Source organism: Saxophila tyrrhenica, assembly GCF_035928015.1.
Source record: "Saxophila tyrrhenica strain CCFEE 5935 chromosome Unknown scaffold_36, whole genome shotgun sequence".
NCBI lineage: Eukaryota > Fungi > Ascomycota > Dothideomycetes > Mycosphaerellales > Extremaceae > Saxophila > Saxophila tyrrhenica.
This window is the reverse complement of record NW_027041768.1, coordinates 730-16,194: the sequence shown is the minus strand read 5'-3', so window position 1 is coordinate 16,194 and position 15,465 is coordinate 730. Positions and strand designations below refer to the sequence as shown.

General features: G+C 54.5%; 4 protein-coding genes across 4 annotated transcripts; 3 read left to right on the top strand and 1 right to left on the bottom strand.

Moving 5' to 3' along the window:
- Nucleotides 1-1,208: 1,208 nt before the first annotated feature.
- On the top strand, nt 1,209-3,226 carry LTR77_011210 (uncharacterized protein; the record flags this gene model as incomplete). Its single annotated transcript, XM_064808421.1, has 9 exons — nt 1,209-1,236; nt 1,337-1,360; nt 1,409-1,513; nt 1,578-1,678; nt 1,729-1,797; nt 1,862-1,933; nt 1,984-2,450; nt 2,510-2,813; nt 2,921-3,226. 9 exons carry the CDS (start codon nt 1,209-1,211, stop codon nt 3,224-3,226), a joined length of 1,476 nt encoding a protein of 491 aa, XP_064653377.1.
- A 429-nt stretch (nt 3,227-3,655) lies between these two features.
- On the top strand, nt 3,656-5,999 carry LTR77_011209 (uncharacterized protein; the record flags this gene model as incomplete). The annotated part of the gene is made up of 3 exons (XM_064808420.1): nt 3,656-3,880; nt 4,007-5,156; nt 5,209-5,999. The coding sequence occupies 3 exons, from the start codon at nt 3,656-3,658 to the stop codon at nt 5,997-5,999; spliced, it is 2,166 nt and encodes a 721-aa protein (XP_064653376.1).
- Nucleotides 6,000-6,434: 435 nt separating this feature from the next.
- RPL34B (60S ribosomal protein L34B) lies at nt 6,435-7,001 on the bottom strand (the record flags this gene model as incomplete). Its single annotated transcript, XM_064808419.1, has 3 exons — nt 6,435-6,623; nt 6,763-6,900; nt 6,978-7,001. The coding sequence occupies 3 exons, from the start codon at nt 6,999-7,001 to the stop codon at nt 6,435-6,437; spliced, it is 351 nt and encodes a 116-aa protein (XP_064653375.1).
- Nucleotides 7,002-7,358: 357 nt separating this feature from the next.
- PRP8 (pre-mRNA-splicing factor 8) lies at nt 7,359-14,574 on the top strand (the record flags this gene model as incomplete). The annotated part of the gene is made up of 3 exons (XM_064808418.1): nt 7,359-11,794; nt 11,851-12,033; nt 12,087-14,574. 3 exons carry the CDS (start codon nt 7,359-7,361, stop codon nt 14,572-14,574), a joined length of 7,107 nt encoding a protein of 2,368 aa, XP_064653374.1.
- Between the last annotated feature and the right edge of the window lie 891 nt (nt 14,575-15,465).

The following is a 15,465-nucleotide window of genomic DNA, read 5'->3' as shown; positions in this document are numbered from 1 at the left end:
TGCTGGCGGCCAAATCGCGCCACGCGGCGATGCAAGGACTTGAACTCTTGGTTCTCGACTGTCGCTGCTGAAGTTGGCTCCCCGATCTTGGGAGCTGCCTTCGTCCTTGTTTGTTTGCACCACTGCTCATTTGCGCCTGCACTGCATAGGAAAGCGCCCAGTTGTGTATTCAATACCAGCCGGTTTGTCGATGAGACGTCCACTCCGATCGAGTCACGGCTGCCAGAGAGACCAGCGGTCGTGCTCAGGGCCAGACAGTCGCTGTTGCATGCAGGTGAGCTGGAGCCAGGCTTCAGATCTCGGGTATGCCTTTCGGTGCTCCCTCTAATGACCGTAGAAGGCGACACCGAGCCTTCGTCGCGGCCGCAATGTGCCTCCCGCTGCGGCACCGTGGCTAGGAGTCTCTGCGTCGTTCACTTGGGTTGTCGCGTCTTTCTCAGTCGAAACAAAGCACCCGCAATGCCGCGAGGCAGCCTGTTGCTTCCAGAGCTCCGTCCACACTGGGAGAGGCCATATCCACGGTGTTTCTGCTGCTGTTCTTCAAGAGACTGCTGATCTACCGAACCTCCAAGCAGCTGCGCAAATGCGTCTAACGCGCTTGCTCTTCCAAGATCATCAGTCTCAATAGAATCAGCACTTCTCACGCATCGCGCAACGTCGTGGGTTTCGGCGAGTCAACATTCAGTGGTTGGCAGTAGCAAGGTCTAGATGGTTACGCCAAAGGAGAATCGTAATGTCTTGGCCAGAAGTCGTCGCCGGGAAACGCATTGAGGCACGGCTGGTCTCGCCTGTTGCTCCCTCGCGGCTCCATTCGCCAACGATCATCTCGTCTTTCTTCCTTTAGGTTTGACAAGAACAACGTCCATCGTTTGTCTCGACGCCAGGGAGCTGTTCAGATGGATGAACTTTGCACACAGTGCCCTCTGTATAGGGTACATCAATACGCCCACGATGGCGATGCGGCTCTTCAGGATGCGATCTATCGGTGTGTCCAGCAAGCACGATGAGGTCAAGCGTCGCGCTGGCGAGGTGGGCTTGCTCAGAAACCTGGTCGATGCATATACTCAAACACTCCTTCCAAGCTTCCAGACCAATCTTCACAACTCCATTCTATAGATCCTTTCAAAGAAACATCGCCCAGCTGGTTAAACCTGTGGCCGAGAGCCTCACATCCCTTCCTCTCCTAAAACCATCTTGAGCTCGGCAGAATGTCAAGTCTTGTGGAAAAGTTGACAGGTAGGCATTCGGAGCGTTGATTTCAGGAGCGATACATCTTCGTGGACTGATCGAAAATATCGTTCACTTGCGCACAATGGCTAATGCTTCTGTGCCGCAGCGGAGGGTCAAGGAGAGCCTGCAGGTATGCTGCCTTGAAGCATTCTAATCGATGTGATGCTCACGCTATCAGGCTGGTTGAACGAACTGGTCGCTCAACTATGGCCGAATATCAACGCTGCTGGGAGCAAGATGATCAAGGAGATTGTCGAGCCGATGTTCAAGACCATGCTCCCTGGTATGTCTCACGAGGTACCTGAAGTCTCCAATCGTTCGCTAATGTCTTGTGCTTCTACCTCCAGGTCCGCTCTCTTCCCTCCACTTCACCAAGATCGATCTGGGCTACGTTCCTCTGAGATTCTCTAACGTAAAGGTTACCAAGACGGAGATCGATGGCATCAAGGTAGAGTCTTATCCTCTGCGCTTGGTGAACTCCCGACTAAATTGCACCAGCTTGACATGAACGTTGATTGGGAGAGCAAGGTTGACGTCGAGATGGACGCAGACATGATGCCTGCGTTGGTACGTCACTCAGCGTCTCATTATTGTCAGAGAACATACGCTAAGTGCGTGCTTCGGCTGCCAGGGCGTCGAAAGTGTAGAGCTCTATGGAAGGCTATCTGTCTTGCTCTGTCCGCTGACCAACATCATACCTCTGGTAAGTCGCAAGATCGTTGACATTTCTACCTATGCTTATGTCTGCGTCAGATTGGAGCAGCTCAGGTGTCCTTCGTTAATCCTCCTATACTCAAACTCGACTTCACAGGCGCCGCGAACGTAGCTGACTTCTCCGCTATCGATGGTGCTGTCAGAAATGCCATCCTCGGCATCATCAACTCTATGCTCACCCTGCCCAACCGCTACCTGGTCAAGATGGATGCCACCAGCGACTACTTCAAGACCTACCATTATCCTCTCGGCATCATCCGCATCACCGTGAAGGAGGCCTGGGGCTTCGCCGAAGAGTCCAAAGGGACGGCGAAGAAGCTGTTCCATAAAATCACACGGGCTCATCCGGACTGTTTCGCCAAAGTCGAAGTCGGTGCTGAGGAGGCTTGGAAGACGACCACCAAGGACAACACAGTCAAGCCAGCCTGGAACGAGACTCATGATTTTGTGGTGTCAGACTTTGACCAATGCATCAAGATTGTCGTGGAAGATCAGGACGTCAACAGGTTAGTGTCTGGAAACTGCCACGTTCTCTTACAATCGAATTAGCTGACAACGGCCAAAGCAATGACGAAGTCGGCATGGGCGTCACCACGGTGCGAGAGCTGCTTATGGCGGGCGGCAACCAGGAGCTTACCCTGCTGAGTGATGGCGCACAAACGGACGGAAGGCTGTCAATCGGGAGCCAGTTCTTCAAGTTCGAAAACAACGGGGGCAGTTTCTCTTCCTCCGAGCACAAGGGCGATGGTCTTTTCTGCGGGTTGGCCACCGTCCTCATCGCGAGCGCCAATGGTATCAAGGGGCAGCGAGACCAGCTCACGCCCAGCGTTGTGGTCACCTGGGGATCGAAACACCGGTTTCAGACTGCGGTACGTCAGATGAATGTTTGGGTATCGCTCAAAGCAACTTCCATACCAAACACCCATACCTCCTGGGAATCTCAGAAACTTTGGCTAACCTTCACATGCCATTCCAGGTCAAGACCGACGCTCCCGGAACTGACATCAACAACCCTTCCTTCGACTACTGCTGTCGCATGCCCGTGAGCGCGGACATGGTTGGCAGCAAAGTCGAACCATTCCGCTTGACCTTGATGAATGGTGAGAAGGAGATGGGCTCCGCTGATATTGCGCTTACGGATGTCCTGAATGCTTCGAACGGAACTCTGCAGAATACCTTCGCGGTTGGAGAGGGAGCGTCAATCAGAGCGAGCATATGCATGCGCGGCATGGTGTCAGGGACGATGAAGGAGACGGAATTGCCTGAGCGGAAGAAGCGATGATCTGGTAAGAACGACACGCCGGGAGGAAGCATGGCCGGCGTTTTCACGACTCGAGTGCGCCCGGGCTCGCTCGGTCTTGTTAGACGAGTATCCGAACGTCTGTTCGCACCATACCTAGGAAGTGGCAGAGAATCCTTTGGGCGCTGCGAAAGCTTGCATATCTGGACTTTTGATAGACCTTGCTGGAACTTCGCCACTTCTGCTTCTAGTTTAATGCACAGTCGTCCCTCGATGCCATGTCATGTCGAAGAGTGCGGTGCATGTGAATATAGCTGCTTGTCGCAAGTGCCGTCACCTGACGTCCGACCCCGCCTTAAGATCTCGCAACGCTACCGGCTTCCTCGAGCGAACTTCGTTTCGAGCGCGCATGTCCCTCCCGACGTCGGAGTGCACCACCCAAGCCACCGCAACCCACAGCACCAACGTAAAATGTCCAACTGGCACAGCGGTCAATCGTTCGATCCGGCGGGACCCGTCCAGTCGCCGATACAAGGCTCGCCGTCGGACGCGCAGCAGGAAGACGACCTGTCGCCGCGAAAGCGCAAGAGGAGCTCACTGGCGCTGCAGAACGGCGACGATGGAAGCCCCACGACGTCGAAGCAGCGACATCAGCCGGGGGTGAAGAGGGCGTGCAACGACTGTCGCCAGCAGAAGGTGAGCAGTCCATATGACGGCGACGGTGACATAGGCAGGACAGCAAAGCCTATGGGCGTACACAACAGCTATACCAAAGCTGTTTCGGCATATGAGTCAATGCGCTGACGACGATCGTGTATACAGCTGCGATGCAATGTCGACGCCGGTCCGCCATACAAACCCTGCTCGCGATGTATCAAGCACAACCTCAGCTGCTCCATCGACAATGACTTCAAGCGACTGGGCAAGCGAGCCCAGCATGACGAGATGGCGCGGGAGCTCGAACAGTGCAAAGACCAGCTTGCGCAACTCGAGGCGATGGGTGTCACAATACCGAAGGCTAGCAACACGGCAAGCTCGACATACACCGGGTCATACGCGACGTCCCCCACCGGTCAGGCTCCAGTCGCGCAGATGTCCGGTGCGCCATTCATGGGACCGAATGAAGCTGCAGCATCTCGAAGCTTGCTCGATCTGAGTCAAGGCTACCAGGAGCGACCGACATTGACATATCCTTCGATCACTCCAGGAACTTCGACGAGAACTCTGGGTAACGTCACGCTCACTGACCAGGAAACCAGCGAGCTGTTCAGTGTATTCTTCAATTGCTACCACCAATTCCTACCAATCCTGAGCCCCGAGACACCTTACAGCGAGTATTACAAGCACCACCCATTGCTACATTGGACTGTCCTTGCCATTGCTTGCCGGCGGTACGATTCCAAGCCAGGTCTTCTGATAGAATTGCAACAGCCACTGGAATCTCTTTTATGGACCACCTTGTCTGGAGTTCCGCAGACCTACCATATCGTCAAAGCATTGGCACTGCTCTGCACATGGCCTCTGCCGAACTCTTCCACCTCCGGCGAACCGACTATGATGCTGACTGGTGCAATGTTTCAGCTCGCTATGCAGTATGGCCTCCACCGCCCCAGCCACGCGCAAGACTTTAGTAGGTTCCGCATTGAGCTGCGCGAGGAGGAGATTACCGACCGACTGCACACGTGGGCGACAGTGAACATTGTCGCGCAGAATGTCGCTACAGGTCAAGGCCAGCCGCCACTCTCTAGATGGGCGTGGTATACTTACGGCCTGCATCTGGACCAGATGAAGCCGGAGCTGCATACTCGCTGTCAGATTGAGAAATTCTGCGATACAGTAACACGGACGCTGTTTACTATGCAGCGTGACCATATCGTGGAAGTGGACAAGGCACAGCGTGGCCTTCAGATTGACATGTATGCTCGCGAGCTTGGTGAGCTTGAGCTGACTACGCTCTCAACAAGATCGTCTCGTGAGTTTCCATTCCACTGCCCACGCAAAATCAAGCTAATCGCTCTTCCCAGCAATCGACATTCTTTACCTCAAAGCTGCCGCCCTCCATCTCCGACTCTCGGCCTTTTTTGATAAACCATCTCAACCGAACTACCTCGCTGACCTCCGGAACGTCTACATCGCCGCGTCTAGCATGCTCACGGCCGTCAACGACCTTCCCGCCAACATCTTCATGTACCTGCCCCGCTACATCGAACAAATGATGCTCGCCGCGGCGACAACCCTCTTGAAGCTTCTCAACTCCTTCTACGCCACCCACGTCGACGCCTCTTCCGGACGCATCCTCTTCTCAAAGACCGTTGCCGGGCTGCGAAAGTTGAGCGTCCGAAGCAACGACTTGCCTCAACGTCTGGCGGAAGTGATGGCGCAGCTGTGGCAAACGAGCGGCGAAAGCCAACAGGGCCTCTTCACCTCCGATGGCACGGCCAAACCAGCAGACGAAAGCCTGCAACTCCGTGTGCGCTGCCGTTCGTCACTCTCCGTCCTCTACGACGCGATATGGCGATGGCGGCAGCAAGTCGGGCAGACGGTCAACCTCGAGCATGCTGTCGACCACCCCACTGCTGTACCAGGAGGCACTAATTCGCGCAACACGCCGCAGCCCCCGATGGGCGGGGCTGTGAACCCCTTGCTCGGATCCGGTCTCGACGGTGGGCTGGACGATCCAATGAGCTGGGATGGCAATTTCGGCGGTAATGCCGTCTTTGACCCTCTCAGCTGGGCGCTGGACGGGAATCTGCAGTTGCAATTGCCTAGTCTTGGTGGGTTGGATGGGATGGGTGGGTATGAGTTCAAGGTGTGATGCTCGGTGCTGGGCTTGTTACTTGCTTGCGTGTGGTGCTTGGACTGAATCACGAGGGGTGCTGGGACCGAGTGACTTGTAGACATGAATGGCGATGAAGCAACAAGATGTGAATGTACAGACCATTTTCCAGTCCGATTGCAAGAATCGTTATCAGCTGGTGCTCGAACAAGATCCCGGCGATGCTCGAGCGAACCGCTCCCAAAGTGAGCGCGAGCGCAGTGGTTTACGATATTCGAGCAGGAATAATACCGCGAAGGTTGAAAGTTGGTCCTGCATCTGCGACGGCACGAAGTCATTTCATGTATAGCTCTCCATCCGCTCAAGCATTCAGAGCTCTGGGAAAGCGAGCCTTACTAGCTACTCGCCGCCGCATATCATGCCCATGCATCATGGTCGGCTCCTTCCCATCAAACACCGCGCGTGAGACCCCTTCTACCTCTTGCCCCCCTTCTTCTCCGCCTCCTTCATGACCTTCTTCACAATCTTCTGCTCCTCGATCAGGAAGGCGCGGGTGACGCGGTCCTTGACGCAGTTGGCGCAGCGCGAGCCGCCGTACGCGCGCTGGACGGTCTTTTTGGGGCGGGAGATGGTGGCGTATTCGCGAGGGCGCAGGGCGGGGATCTATGTCAGGAGCAGCGGTCAGTAACCCGTGTCCCTCTGGCTGTGTTTCGCGCGCTCTGCCGCATTCTCTTGGTGGCACTCCACACGATCTCCAATTCATGCCCCAGTTTGCTGGCTTCGAAGGCTGATGAAGACTTACGCCTGAGAGCTTGTTGCCGCAGTCACCGCATTTGGGCGCAGTGCCTCGCTTCTTGATGTGCAGATATCTGAGCTCGCCGCCGGGGGTCCTTGTCACGCGGACCTTGTTCGACTTGGTGTTGTATGGCTGCCGTCTTCGCTGTTGCAATTTGTTAGTCTTCGCTCCTCCTCTCCTTCATGTTCGCAGGTCGTTCCTAGGATATGAGAGCGACGTACGTATGTGAGTCTGTTGGAAGGCATCTTGGCGGTGTTGTCGTGGTATGCGATGGGGTGTGAAGTGAGGTGTCGTCGGCTTGATGTTGTCTTCACAAATCCAATCTTCGGTGCGGGCATGCCAAGACTGCCGGGAGTCACCGACGCTAGTGACCGGCCAATGACTCGTGCTGCATCTTGCACTTTTCAGAAACACCTCTGCCACCAGCAAAGACATCTCCAAGCCATCGAATTGCCGCACCGGCGAGAGTGCGCCGACAACGACGACTACTCCATTGAAGGCGGGTACTCGGGGTCCTGTCGAGAGTCATCTCTACCGCGAGAGGCCGGCAGCACGCCGAGCCAACTTGAACAACCTTCTGCCTCGAGTGAGTGACGATCAACATGGCTTCGATACCGCCTCCACCACCACCAGGCTGGGCAGGTAACATGCGTCCACCGCCTCCTCCCCCGGGAGCACCTCCAGGCTTGTCGGCAGTTCCTCCACCTCCTCCCGCGGATCCAGCCGCTGCGAAGCTGCAGGAGAAGAAGCAAAAATGGCTGCGCAGTCAGCGGCAGCGCTTCTCCGAGAAGCGGCGAGGAGGCTTTGTGGAGACTCAAAAGGCTGACATGCCGCCGGAGCATCTGCGGAAGATCGTGAGAGACATTGGAGACGTGTCGCAAAAGAAGTTCAGCGCAGACAAGAGGAGTTATCTGGGTGCGCTGAAGTTCATGCCTCATGCGGTGCTGAAGCTCCTGGAGAACATGCCGATGCCGTGGGAGAGCGCAAGAGAAGTCAAGGTGCTGTACCACGTCAACGGCTGCCTGACGATGGTCAACGAGATACCGCGAGTTATTGAGCCGGTGTTTCATGCGCAATGGGCGACGATGTGGGTGGTGATGAGGCGGGAGAAAAGCGATCGGAGACACTTCAAGCGGATGCGCTTCCCACCATTCGACGATGAAGAGCCTCCGCTCAGCTGGAGTGAGAACATTGAGGACGTGGAGCCCTTGGAGCCAATCCAGATGGAGCTGGATGAAGATGAAGATGGACCTGTGTTCGAGTGGTTCTACGATCATCGACCGCTGTCCGATACATCCCATGTCAACGGTCCAAGCTACAAGGAGTGGAACCTATCTCTGCCGCAAATGGCGACCCTGCATCGGTTAAGCAATCCTCTGCTATCCGACATCACCGACGAGAATTACTTCCATCTTTTCGACCTGCCTGGATTTGCTACTGCGAAGGCACTCAACGTCGCAATACCGGGCGGTCCACGCTTCGAGCCTCTTTACAAGGATGTCGACCCGAATGACGAGGATTTTGGCGAGTTCAATGCCATCGATCGCATCATCTTCCGCGCACCCATCCGTACTGAATACCGTGTCGCCTACCCGTTCCTTTACAACAGTCTGCCTCGAAGCGTGAAGCTGGGTGTCTACAGCCATCCCCAGACCGTCTACGTCAAGACCGAAGATCCCTCATTACCCGCATTCTACTTCGACCCTGTCATCAACCCGATCTCCAGCCGTTCAGTAGCGCCAAAGAATCTCACCATCAGCCACGAAGATGAGATCTTTGGTTACGGTAACAACGAGGAGACAGATGAGGAGGAGGGTGGCTTCAGCCTACCTGATGAAGTGGAGCCCTTCATGGCCGACGATGAGCTGTACAACGAGGACACAGCCTCTGGCATTGCGCTGTGGTGGGCGCCATATCCATTCGACAGGCGGTCTGGCAAGATGGTGAGAGCGCAAGACGTGCCTCTGGTCAAGCAGTGGTATCTCGAGCATGTTCCTGCCGGTCAGCCAGTCAAGGTGCGGGTGTCTTACCAGAAGTTGCTCAAGACCTACGTTCTCAACGAGCTGCACAAGAAGCCTGCGAAGGCGCAGAACAAGCAGAACCTCTGCAGGAGTCTGAAGAGCACGAAGTTCTTCCAGCAGACCACCATCGATTGGGTAGAAGCTGGTTTGCAGGTGTGCAGACAGGGCTTCAACATGCTGAACTTGCTCATTCACAGGAAGAATTTGACATACTTGCACCTTGACTACAACTTCAATCTCAAGCCGATCAAGACCCTGACTACCAAGGAGCGAAAGAAGAGCAGATTTGGAAACGCCTTCCATCTGATGCGCGAGATCTTGCGTTTGACGAAGCTCATCGTCGATGCGCAGGTGCAATACCGGTTGGGCAACATCGACGCCTTCCAGCTTGCCGATGGAATCCTCTACGCGTTCAATCACGTCGGTCAGCTCACTGGTATGTACCGCTACAAGTACAAGCTGATGCACCAGATTCGGTCGTGTAAAGACTTGAAGCATCTCATCTACTACCGATTCAACTCAGGCCCGGTCGGCAAAGGACCTGGCTGCGGTTTCTGGGCTCCCGCATGGCGTGTCTGGCTCTTCTTCCTACGCGGCATCATTCCTCTGCTTGAGCGATGGCTCGGAAACTTATTGAGCAGGCAGTTCGAGGGTCGGCACAGCAAGGGTGTAGCAAAGACAGTGACCAAGCAGCGCGTGGAGTCGCACTTCGACCTGGAACTGCGAGCATCTGTCATGGCTGATCTGATGGACATGATGCCAGAAGGTATTAAGCAGAGCAAGGTCAACACTGTGTTGCAGCATTTGAGCGAAGCGTGGCGATGCTGGAAGTCGAACATCCCGTGGAAGGTGCCCGGTCTGCCTAAGCCTATCGAGGATATCATCCTGCGGTACGTGAAGAGCAAAGCAGATTGGTGGGTCAGCGTTGCGCACTACAACCGCGAGCGCATTCGGAGAGGAGCAACGGTCGACAAGACTGTGGCGAAGAAGAATCTTGGCCGTCTGACTCGCCTCTGGCTCAAGGCTGAGCAGGAGCGCCAGCACAACTATCTCAAGGATGGTCCGTACGTGAGCACCGAAGAAGGTGTGGCGATTTTCACAACGGCGGTACACTGGCTGGAGAGCAGGAAGTTCCAGCCCATCCCCTTCCCTAGTGTCAGCTACAAGCACGACACGAAGATTCTCATTCTTGCGCTCGAACGCTTGCGGGAAGCCTACAGTGTCAAAGGCCGCCTGAACCAGTCGCAGCGAGAGGAGCTGGCCCTGATCGAGCAAGCGTATGATTCGCCTGGCACGACCCTTGCCCGGATAAAGCGGTTCCTACTCACTCAGCGAGCATTCAAGGAGGTCGGCATCGACATGAACGACAATTACAGCTCGATCAACCCAGTCTATGATATCGAGCCCATCGAGAAGATCACCGATGCATACCTCGACCAGTATCTGTGGTACCAAGCCGACCAGCGGCGCCTCTTTCCTCCATGGATCAAGCCTTCCGATTCCGAGGTCCCTCCACTGCTTACGTACAAGTGGGCGCAAGGTATCAATAACCTGACCAACGTCTGGGGCATTGACGAGGGCGAGTGCAATGTCATGATGGAGACGCGGCTGGACAAGGTCTACGAGAAGATCGACATCACGCTTCTCAATCGACTACTGAGACTGATCATGGATCACAACATGGCCGACTACATCTCAAGCAAGAACAACGTGCAGCTCAACTACAAGGACATGAACCACACGAACGCCTACGGTATGATCCGCGGTCTGCAATTCAGCGGCTTCGTGTTTCAGTACTACGGCTTGATCATCGATCTGCTGCTTCTTGGTTTGCAACGAGCGTCTGAGATGGCCGGACCACCCAATTCGCCAAACGACTTCCTACAGTTCCGAGACAGCGCCACGGAGAGCAGGCATCCCATCCGGCTTTACACGCGTTACGTTGACAAGATCTGGATGTTCTTCCGCTTCACAGGCGAGGAGAGCCGCGACCTGATACAGCGCTTCTTGACCGAGCAGCCAGACCCGAACTTTGAGAATGTCATCGGCTATAAGAACAAGAAGTGCTGGCCGCGCGACAGCCGTATGCGGTTGATGAGGCACGACGTCAACCTCGGTCGTGCTGTGTTCTGGGACATGAAGAACCGTCTGCCCAGATCTCTGACTACGATCGAATGGGATGATACTTTCGCCAGCGTGTACTCGCGAGACAACCCCAACCTGCTGTACAGCATGAATGGGTTCGAGGTGAGGATCTTGCCAAAGTCGCGGAATCTGAACGATGAGTTCCAGGTTAAGGACAGCGTCTGGGCGCTGGTAGACAATGCTACTAAGGAGCGGACTGCCCACGCCTTCCTGCAGGTTACCGAAGAGGACATCCAGAAGTTCAACAATCGCATCCGTCAGATTCTGATGAGTTCTGGCTCCACGACCTTCACCAAGATCGCGAACAAGTGGAACACCACGCTCATCGCCCTCTTCACCTACTACCGAGAAGCCGCTGTGGCCACTGTGAACCTCCTCGACACCATCGTCAAGTGCGAGACCAAGATTCAGACTCGTGTCAAGATCGGTCTCAACTCGAAGATGCCTTCCCGTTTCCCACCGGCCGTCTTCTACACTCCTAAAGAACTAGGAGGTCTCGGCATGATCTCCGGCTCCCATATCCTCATCCCAACCTCCGACAAGCGCTGGTCCAAGCAGACTGACACTGGCGTGACGCACTATCGCGCCGGCATGAGCCACGACGAGGAGACGCTTATCCCAAACATCTTCCGCTACATCATTCCCTGGGAAGCCGAGTTCATCGACTCCCAGCGTGTGTGGACGGAGTACTCGCAGAAGCGGCTTGAGGCGAACCAGCAGAATCGTCGGCTGACACTGGAAGATCTAGAAGATAGCTGGGATCGAGGTCTGCCGCGCATCAACACGCTCTTCCAGAAGGACAGGAGCACGTTGAGCTTCGACAAGGGTTTCAGGGCGAGGATGGAGTTTAAGATCTACCAGCACATGAAGTCGTAAGTCACCACCTATGAGTATGGCAAGGGTTATCGGCGATACTGACGCTTAGCAGGAACCCATTCTGGTGGACCTCCCAGCGACACGACGGCAAACTCTGGAATTTGAACGCATATCGAACGGATGTGATTCAGGCGCTGGGTGGTGTTGAAACGATTCTGGAGCACACTCTATTCAAGGCTACTGCTTTCCCAAGTTGGGAAGGGCTCTTCTGGGAAAAGGCTTCTGGTTTCGAAGAGTGAGTGACCGCTTGTCCCGCTGCTTGTGATGCCTCTGCTAATCCTTCTCCAGATCAATGAAGTTCAAAAAGCTCACCAACGCGCAGCGGTCTGGTTTGAACCAAATCCCCAACAGGAGATTCACGCTTTGGTGGTCACCCACGATCAACAGGGCCAACGTCTATGTTGGTTTCCAAGTGCAACTTGATCTCACCGGCATCTTCTTGCACGGCAAGATTCCGACCCTGAAGATCAGCTTGATCCAGATCTTCCGAGCGCATTTGTGGCAGAAGATCCACGAGAGCGTGGTCATGGACTTGTGCCAGGTCTTCGACCAGGAGCTGGAAGCGCTGAGCATCGAGACGGTGCAGAAGGAGACCATCCATCCTCGTAAGAGCTACAAGATGAACTCTTCCTGCGCTGACATTCTGCTCTTCGCGACGCATAAATGGTCGGTCAGCAACCCAAGCTTGCTCTACGATACCAAGGATAACATGGGCATGACCACGACGAACAAGTTCTGGATCGATGTGCAGTTGCGATATGGTGACTACGACAGCCACGACATCGAGCGGTACGTGCGTGCGAAATACCTCGACTACACCACCGATTCCATGTCCATCTACCCTTCAGCAACTGGGTTGATGGTGGCGGTCGATTTGGCGTACAACTTGTACTCTGCCTACGGCCAATACTTCCCTGGTCTTAAGCAGCTTGTGCAGCAGGCGATGGCTAAGATCATGAAAGCCAACCCTGCCTTGTACGTTCTCCGTGAGCGCATCAGGAAGGGCTTACAGCTCTACGCTTCTGAAAGTAACCAGGAGTTCCTCAATTCTCAGAACTATTCCGAACTGTTCAGCAACCAGGTCCAGCTCTTCATCGACGACACGAACGTCTACCGGGTCACCATTCACAAGACGTTCGAAGGCAACTTGACGACGAAGCCCATCAATGGAGCTATTTTCATCTTCAACCCACGGACTGGACAATTGTTCCTCAAGATCATCCACACCAGCGTCTGGGCTGGCCAGAAGCGGTTGGGCCAATTGGCTAAATGGAAGACCGCCGAAGAAGTCGCTGCTCTGATTCGATCTTTGCCTGTGGAAGAGCAGCCGAAGCAGCTCATCGTGACCCGCAAAGGTCTGCTTGATCCGCTTGAGGTGCATCTTCTCGACTTCCCAAACATCAGCATCCGAGCGTCAGAGCTTCAGCTGCCTTTCCAAGCCGCCATGAAGGTCGAGAAGCTTGGTGACATGATTCTGCGTGCGACCGAGCCTCAGATGGTGCTATTCAACCTCTACGACGAGTGGCTGAAGAGCATCTCGTCGTACACTGCCTTCTCACGTCTGATCCTCATACTGCGTGCACTACATGTGAACCAGGACAAGACGAAGCTGCTTTTGCGACCAGACAAGACGGTGATCACCCAAGAGCACCATATCTGGCCATCGCTGTCCGATGAAGACTGGGTCAAGGTCGAAGTGCAGTTGCGCGACCTAATCTTGAACGATTACGGCAAGAAGAACAACGTCAACACGTCTTCCTTGACCAACAGTGAGATCCGAGACATCATTCTGGGAATGGAGATCAGCGCGCCCAGCATGCAGAGACAGCAAGCTGCAGAAATCGAGAAGCAGCAGCAGGAACAGGGGCAGCTCACCGCTGTGACAACTAAGACCCAGAACGTCCAGGGTGAGGACATGATTGTCACCACTACGTCAGCGTACGAACAGCAGAGCTTTGCATCGAAGACAGAGTGGCGTACCAGAGCCATCGCAACTGGCAACCTCAGGACGAGAGCGAACAACATCTACATCTCCTCTGATGACATTCGGGACGACGAGGATCACTTCACCTATGTGATGCCGAAGAACATTCTGAAGCGGTTCATCACCATTTCCGATCTGCGCGTCCAGGTTGCCGGATACTTGTACGGCACGAGTCCGAAGGATAACAAGCAGGTGAAAGAGATCAAGACCATCGTTATGGTTCCGCAAGTGGGCAGCACTCGCGACATCCAATTGCCTCGCAACCTGCCCGAGCATGAGATGCTAAAGGACCTGGAGCCATTGGGCATCATCCACACTAGTGCCGGCAATGAGACGAGCTACATGACCGCCCAGGATGTCACGCAGCACGCCCGCCTCATGGCCGCCCATCAGAGCTGGGACCGCAAGACCGTCACTATGACTGTGAACTTCACACCTGGCTCTGTATCTCTGTCTGCCTGGTCATTGACTCCATCGGGCTATCAGTGGGGTGCTGAGAACAAGGACTTGTCTTCCGACCAGCCACCCGGCTTCTCACCCTCGCAAGGCTTCGGAGAGAAGTGTCAGCTGTTGCTCTCAGACAAGATCCGTGGGTACTTCCTCGTGCCCGAAGACGAGCGCTGGAACTGGAGCTTCCTTGGGTCTGGATTCGGTGATCGCGAGAAGGGAAGGCTGTTTGTGGGTGTTGGGGTACCGAAGCGGTTCTATGACGATGTTCACCGGAGCATTCATTTCCAGAATTTCGCTGAGCTGGAGGATGTGTGGGTGGACAGGAGTGACAATCTGGCTTGAGGTGTCAGCCAAGGTATGGCATGATGAGTTAGGGTCGTGGGTGGGAAGGGAACAAAATCATGATCATCAAAAGGCGCATCGACGGTCTGAAAGGTTAGGCTCATGGGTCGATGTAAGATTCATGGAGAGGCGTTATGGACGAGATGGTTTGTTGCAACCGTCTGCAAACGGGGCTCGTGTGGATAGGCCGTTGTACCATGTTAACTCTTCAAACCACTCAAGCCGGTCACACGTTTGCTATCCATCTTGCTTGCCTCTCTGAGCAGCCTGGACTTTCCTTTCGAGTATCGACGGGTCGAGGAATGGTGATGATATGTGGGAGGAGTCGAAGGGTTTTGCTAGCATTTCTTAGCATTAACGTGAACTAGCAACAGCGTATATACTACCGACCGTTGGTCTTGCTCGACTTTCGCTGCCTGTGAGGCTTGACTTCGATCTCATTACTTGTAGTCGGTCTGGTGCTATATGACGAGCTCGCATGCTTGCTGGTCGACAGTAGAGGTCCCTTTTCTCTCTTCGCATAATTCGCTGCTAACCTCTCCATGCCGTCCATTTTTCACCGATAATTATTGTAGATTACTAATTGTTTAGCCTTCGACATGGGTAATCTTGCTCGGCCGTAGGAGTGAGAATCGATCTACCTCTTAGCGTACTATTAATATCGTTATCCTAAGCGCTAGGTACGACCGAGGCGTAGTGTCTTTAATGGCTTTTTTTAACCACTTTTCCACAACACCTTAACTACTATACTACTTACTACACCGCTCCTTATATTTATAAGCCTCTTCTACGCTACTAGAGCCCTACTAATTAGTATATAGCTCGCCGGCTCGCTAGCTCGCTCGATTTGGTTACTAGACTTATACTAGCTTACTAGTTTACTAGCTTATA